This window comes from Cetorhinus maximus, chromosome 2 (genome assembly GCF_964194155.1).
Source record: "Cetorhinus maximus chromosome 2, sCetMax3.hap1.1, whole genome shotgun sequence".
In the NCBI taxonomy this organism is placed as follows: Eukaryota; Metazoa; Chordata; class Chondrichthyes; order Lamniformes; family Cetorhinidae; genus Cetorhinus; species Cetorhinus maximus.
In genome coordinates, this window is record NC_135880.1 from 212,636,640 (window position 1) to 212,643,737 (window position 7,098).

A 7,098-nucleotide genomic window follows, 5' to 3' on the forward strand; every position below is an offset into this window, starting at 1 on the left:
GCTTTCTGCATAGATGTTAAACAGCAATAATAGTACAACCTTGTTTCATCACACACCCGATTACACCATGTTCATTGTATCAAATACTGTCCAAACTAGCATTGTGCCATGTACAGAACTAAAACTATTTGTTTATCTCTCCATCAACTGATTACCTCCAGCACTTGCAATAACTATTGCCAATCTACCTGGTCAAATTTCTTTTTCCCATAATCCACCAAAGAAATACCACAAAATGTGGAGCGTAACAAACCCATCGCTTTAGTTGCACTTGCATTCAAGAAAATGTTGAAGATCCTAGTAAATAAGGCTTGCCATTCCATCATCTGTGATCAATTTGGTTTTAGTAAGGATTGTAGAACTAGACAAACTTAGCATAGAATGTCAGCAAGAAACGTACACCTGCTTTGTCAATTCTGCTAGTATTTACTGAGAAATCCACCATAGCAATAGGAGGCATGGCTGAAGGAAGATGGAGTCCACCTGAGTTCATCCTCCCTCCTATGCTGATAAGGAGGCCCAGTTTCAAGCTGCTTGCTCCTGGCCTATCAACAAAATGCTCTCTACCGGATCACCTGCAGCACTTGCTTCCTCTTTCCCAAGTAGCACCCAGGTATTTCAACCCAATAAGTAAACTGCCACTGAATGGTCCATTTGAGCTAGCGGCTGAACTTTCTTTTCCAGAGAACACTGCATATGATTTCAAAGTCACCAATATCATAAGCAATCACGTATGAGTTTGTAATTTTGATTCAACATAACTCCTGTTAATATCCAATCCACTTACTACCTGATTGTCTATTTTGTTACATTGCTGGTCTTTGGCAGCAACAGCCAGTCTTAAAGGGTACAGATAACTTGACATCTTGCACAAAACATGATCAGCCTGCTAAGGCCCAAATATGTTTCCATGCAACACATTTCTAGATATTTCCAAGTATTAGATTACCTATGCCTACTGGCATATGCAGTCTTATGGGCACTACATTCCAATCTTTTAACAGCATGGCATAGAAAAGCTATTCAAACCAATGAATCCATGTTCACGCTCTAGCAGCCGACCACATTTCATCCAAGTCCACTAGTGCAACTGGTACCAGTTCCATGAACAGGGGTTGAATAAACTCACTTGCCCTCCATGCCCACTTCAGTACTTGACTATTATCTATGCATATTCTAAAATATGCTTTTATTGTAGATTTAGCATCACAGCATTATTTGTCACATTAATGGCAAATTATACCATTTTGTATGTTGTATGATTGCCATACACCTTGAGCCTATTTAATAAGCACAGCTGATCTCAATTGACTCATTTGAAAAACATAGCTCCAATTAACTAAAACTAGAAAGCTTCAAAAGCAGCCTTCAATGTTTTAAATGCTATGGAATACACCTCAAGTCTGGTATTACATGTTATTACAACTGCATGTTACTGGCCTAGCACTCAAGGCCCAGGCTAATGCCCTGGTGATGCAGGTTCAAATCCCACCATAACACCTGGTGGAATTTAAATCATCTTGAAATGCTAGCTTGTTTCATTATGACAACTGATGGTTTCATTAATGGTGACAAAAATCCATCCATTAATGACCAGGAAAGGAAGCCCACCATCCTTATCTGGTCTACACATGACTAGACACACAGCAAACTGAAGGGGACAGTTAAGGCAATTAGGGATAGACAATAACTGCTGGCCTTGTCAGTGACACCCACACCTCACAAAAAAGTGACTAATTGCTGCACTGTATCCTTAGTTTGGATGCCCAAAGTACTTTTCCACAAGAAAGGCAAAGATAGCAAGTTCTGGTCATAAGGTTTTATTAAGAGTGACAAGTATTCTTTATATTGATGTTCACGTGCATCCAAAAACTTTGGCACTTAACAGTTCCATGAGTCTTAAAATACATGTCTTGTAAACTGATCTAAGTGCACTTATTAGCCAATCCCAGTCAAACACGAATGACCAATAGACATGCTGTTTTCTTTAATCAACCTCTTCAATTGTTGGACCTGATGATGCACCGGCACCAGAAGGAGCACTGCCAGCACCAGGAAAGCCCCCTGGTGGTCCACCAGCACCCTGATACAGCTTCGTGATGATAGGATTGCAGATTTTCTCCAGCTCCTTCTGTTGGTGCTCATACTCATCCTTTTCAGCAGTCTGAGTGGAAAAAAAAAACAAAATAGTTACACATTTGATTTGCCAAAGCTTAACATCACCTTCCAGGAAAGAACGCTCAGACATCCAAGGAAGACTTGCCATCATAACCCTTGGCAGGATTCTAGTGGAAACTACGAATGGTTATGGTCTCTACTTCATCATAGCGTAACAAGACTTTTTGTAGGTTGAAAATAGTGTAACATGCCAAAATAATACTGCCTTCAATTTACCTGGTTCTTGTCTAGCCAGCTGATAACTTCATTACACTTGTCCAAAATCTTCTGCTTATCATCATCCCCAACTTTTCCTTTTAGTTTCTCATCCTCAATTGTAGCCTTCATGTTGAAAGCGTAAGATTCCAAAGCATTTTTGGCAGCAACTTTTTCACGCTGCTGGTCATCTTCAGTTTTGTATTTTTCAGCTTCTTGGACCATACGTTCAATATCTTCCTTACTCAAGCGACCTAAGTAAGATAGTTTACTATTAGTACAGTGCAACTTACAAGCCTATTACGACACAAATTGAAGTTATCGCTCAGACATCCAAGGAAGGTGTTTAACCAACATTAGTCTCAAGACTTCTGGTGGAAACTACGAATGGTTTTTGGCATCTTTCATCACAGCGAGTTTAATTACAATAGTGCACAGAAATATCTTCACCTTTGTCATTTGTGATGGTGATCTTATTTTCCTTTCCAGTGCTCTTGTCCACTGCAGACACATTCAAGATACCATTGGCATCAATATCAAATGTCACCTCAATTTGAGGCACACCCCGTGGAGCAGGTGGAATTCCAGTCAGCTCAAACTTGCCCAGCAAGTTGTTATCCTTAGTCATGGCTCTTTCACCCTCATACACCTAAATTAGAAACAAGAGATCTTAAAGTTATAGACATGAGCACACTTTTAAAATTCACTTCCAAATCTTGCATGTACACAATATATCCTTAAAATCAAATTCCATATTTAAAATGTTGAGTTCTAAAAAGAATGGCATTTGCTAGATCAGAACCATTCAAGTGGAAAAGTTTGAAAAATTGACCTCACCTGGATCAGCACACCAGGTTGGTTATCAGAATAGGTAGTAAAGGTCTGAGTTTGCTTTGTTGGAATGGTGGTGTTGCGCTTGATTAATGTGGTCATTACACCACCAGCTGTCTCAATACCCAGTGATAGAGGAGTAACATCCAACAGCAGTAGATCTTGCACAGCCTCAGATTTGTCGCCAGCCAAGATGGCAGCCTGCACAGCTGAAAGGAAAGCATACATCTTTATTTTAGTGACACCATGTTGCTATTAGAACTCATTGCAATGCAGGGTGCTGGAAACAAAATGGTTACATTAAATGGGAAAATGTCAGGGCAGAAACTAGATTATGACATCAAAATGATTTCCAACCAAATCAAGAAATTAAACTTAATTACCTGCACCATATGCAACAGCCTCATCAGGGTTGATGCTCTTGTTCAACTCTTTGCCATTGAAAAAATCTTGCAGCAACTTCTGGATTTTGGGAATGCGGGTGGATCCACCAACCAGAACAATGTCATGGATTTGAGCCTTGTCAATCTTGGCATCTCGCAAGGATTTCTCAACAGGATCAAGTGTGCCTCGGAAGAGGTCTGCATTGAGCTCTTCAAATCGTGCCCTTGTGATGGAAGTGTAGAAATCAACACCCTCGTACAGAGAGTCAATTTCAATGCTAGCTTGCGTACTGGATGACAGGGTACGCTTGGCACGTTCACATGCAGTGCGGAGACGGCGAACAGCTCTCTTGTTGTCAGTGATGTCTTTCTTGTACTTTCGTTTGAATTCAGCAATAAAATGGTTGACCATGCGGCTGTCAAAGTCCTCCCCACCAAGATGGGTGTCACCAGCTGTAGATTTGACTTCAAATATACCATCTTCAATGGTTAAGATGGAGACATCAAAGGTACCACCACCCAGGTCAAAAATCAGTACATTTCTTTCAGCACCAACCTGCAGTAGAAAGCGACAGTAGTAAGAGATGATACCTTAAGTTACTTGTAATTGAGTAAAAAACAAGCTATGACAATCTGGAAAGGTTGATTGTTTGATATAGGAGAACCAACCAACTGTGGCTAATTAAAACTTGAAACACTGAATTGCATCTATATTTGGCTTCACTGTAATATAATATTTATATAGCACTCCCTAGGGCAACTGGACTAAAATAAATATTGGGTCAAGTATGGAGTGACAAAATGTTTGGTCCTTGAGGCAGGGAGCAAGGGACAGATGTTGAGAAAATTCTAGAAGCATGACAAAGGTACAGCTGCCAATGAAAGCACGAGATAATTTGAAACCAAACACCACAGGGTTCAGTTCACACCACTGGGATTCTTGTTGAATGTGCCTGGTCACATGATAGGATTTATTAAATTGACACCACAGGTGAAAAGCACAAGACAGGGCTCTTCACTAGAAGTCAAGGTGCCCTACTGGAGTATTAAAAATAGGCATCTGACAATGTTATCAAAACATTCCAACTAGCACAAGGTTGTGTGCGCCTTAACAAGAAATGGAAGTGCCAAGTTAGTGATGTGTCTCCTTGGGAAGACTATTGAGTAGTGGTCTAGTGAAAAAGGGAAATTTATTAGCCGCCAATCCTCAAAACAAAGACATCACACCACTAGCACACCAGTGACTGCAAGTTGTTCACCACATACCTTCTTGTCCAAGCCATAAGCGATGGCAGCTGCAGTTGGTTCATTGATGATACGCAGCACATTGAGGCCAGAAATTGTACCAGCATCCTTTGTTGCTTGTCTTTGAGAATCATTGAAGTAAGCTGGTACTGTGATGACTGCATTTGTAATAGTCTGGATTAGACAGAAACAGCATTTAGATATCAATTTCACAACATGAAACATTAAAATCATTGAAAAATTTAGTATACCTTACCTTCCCAAGATAGGCCTCAGCAATCTCCTTCATTTTAGTCAACACCATGGAGGACACTTCTTCTGGATAAAAGGACTTTTTTTCAGCTTTGTACTCAACTTCAACCTTGGGACGGCCACTATCATTGATGACACAGAATGGCCAGTGCTTCATGTCAGACTGAACAACGGCATCTTCAAACCTGCGGCCGATAAGGCGTTTGGCATCTGAAATAAAAATTATATTCAATACACTGGGGAAACATCGAGTCAATTAAAGCAAAGCCTATTTGTCAACAATCATTCACATGGGAGCAATTCCTCCTGCAATTGAGCAGGAAGTTCTAGTCTTGCCTTCCTCATCAAGATTACTCACTTGCCCATCACACCACCCCACAGCAATTGCTTTGCTAACAGAATGCTGAATTTTCAATCAGCAAGCTATTCAATTGCAACTAGAATAGCAGCAGTGAGTACACTACAATTACTAGAATATTCTGCAAGCTTAGCTATTTGGTGTCTGTGAGTAATAAACCCAGCATTTACTAAATGGGTTCAAAGCTCCTCTTTGTTCTGCATGTCCCCTCCAGGATGCCAATATAAACATGAGCAAGTACCAGAATGAGATTGCAAAAACTGGGCAGAAGGTAACAAAGCTTAAATGCTAAACAACTCACCAAAGACAGTGTTGGTTGGGTTCATTGCCACCTGGTTCTTGGCTGCATCACCAATGAGCCTCTCTGTATCAGTGAAGGCAACATAGCTTGGAGTGGTTCGGTTGCCTTGGTCATTGGCAATAATTTCAACTTTTCCATGCTGGAAGACACCTACACAGGAGTAGGTTGTCCCAAGATCAATACCAATTGCTGGTCCCTTGGACATCTTGCCTGTAAGAAACATTAGTTGTAGAGTCAATATGTAAGCCCCCTGCAAACTCAGTCAGCTTTAAACATTGTTTCTCCAAATGTGGCCTGACCCAAGGATTCATTTGCTTCTTCTGTACTTTGTACTTTTGATTTTGCATCACATTAAAAGTCTCATTTTGGTGAATCAGTTACATCTGTGACTCAGTTACTGCTGTAGTGCAATAATCAGGGCGGCTTTCGCAATAAATCTTGAAGAATAATGATTTAAGATTAACTCGTGTTGCAACATGACTTAAAACAGCCACACCTTGCAAGATGCCTCCCAACGAAAGTAAACTACTGCAAATGTTGGAAATATGAATAAAAACAGAAAATGCTGGAAAATACTCAGGTCAGGTAACGCACGTGAAGAAAAACAAAACACCAAAGAGAGTTTCAGGGAGATGATCCTTCACCAGATTTTGACCAGGACCATGCTACATAATGCATTAGGATTTGAAACTTCCGTTGATGTTGAAGTCGCAAATTCAATTCAATCGCAGTGGAAGTTGAACCAACATCCTCCCCCCGCCCCCCCACTCCCCCCTTCCCCTCCCCCACCCGGGCCAAAAAAAACCCAGCGAAGCACGTGTCCGAGGACAACACGTGGTCTCAGTAGGGAGTCGCAAGTGGGACACACAAAAGCCGAGCGGACGCGCAGCGGGTTTCGATTTCGCCGAGGAGGCAGCTTCCGCCGTCCTGCCTCGCTGTTTGGGAGAGGCGGCCCCGGTTCCGCTCTCTGTATAAGGAAGGCCTTGGGAGCTTCCCGAAACTTCTCTTTCACCCCTCCCCCCCCCACCACCACCACCACTGCCTGTACTCGTCTAGAGAGAGAGAGAGAAAAAATAATGAGGGCCGCCGTTTATGTCGAGACGGTTTAACGGGGCTAAATTAACCGTTTTAAAGAGTAAGAGACCGATCGAGTAGAGCCGGAGCTCAGATGACCCTCGAATCTCTTCCTTCCCCTGCCCGAGGGAACCACTTTCCAAAGAGAATACGGGGGGTGGACGCCACGAATGATATGATCGCCAATACTCTCCCACTAACCCGGAATACACAACTCACACAAGCGAAAACGCGGCGGGGGGGGGAAAGAGGGAAGTAGTACAAAAAAAATTGACGTCAAG

The 7,098-nt window shown here is 41.9% G+C and overlaps 1 protein-coding gene and 1 non-coding gene across 2 annotated transcripts; both read right to left on the bottom strand.

Moving 5' to 3' along the window:
- Positions 1–1,804: 1,804 nt before the first annotated feature.
- Positions 1,805–6,147, bottom strand: LOC144669743 (heat shock cognate 71 kDa protein-like). Its single transcript, XM_078532187.1, has 8 exons — positions 5,744–6,147; positions 5,089–5,294; positions 4,854–5,006; positions 3,588–4,143; positions 3,211–3,413; positions 2,824–3,022; positions 2,395–2,627; positions 1,805–2,164 (listed from the first exon to the last, which is right to left on the bottom strand). The coding sequence occupies exons 1-8, from the start codon at positions 5,964–5,966 to the stop codon at positions 1,988–1,990; spliced, it is 1,950 nt and encodes a 649-aa protein (XP_078388313.1). The 5' UTR covers positions 5,967–6,147; the 3' UTR covers positions 1,805–1,987.
- LOC144671844 (small nucleolar RNA SNORD14) lies at positions 2,695–2,789 on the bottom strand. The gene has a single exon (XR_013574029.1). It is a non-coding gene; the product is annotated as a small nucleolar RNA SNORD14 (small nucleolar RNA).
- Positions 6,148–7,098: the final 951 nt, after the last annotated feature.

Coding starts and splice junctions, on each gene's coding strand:
- LOC144669743 (XM_078532187.1), bottom strand. CDS start 5,966: ATGTTTCTTACAGGCAAGATGTCCAAGGGACCAGCAATTGGTATTGAT. Junction 5,007..5,088: donor CTGAGGCCTATCTTGGGAAG/GTAAGGTATACT, acceptor TGTCTAATCCAG/ACTATTACAAATGCAGTCAT. Junction 2,165..2,394: donor GCTGGCTAGACAAGAACCAG/GTAAATTGAAGG, acceptor TTTTCCACTCAG/ACTGCTGAAAAGGATGAGTA.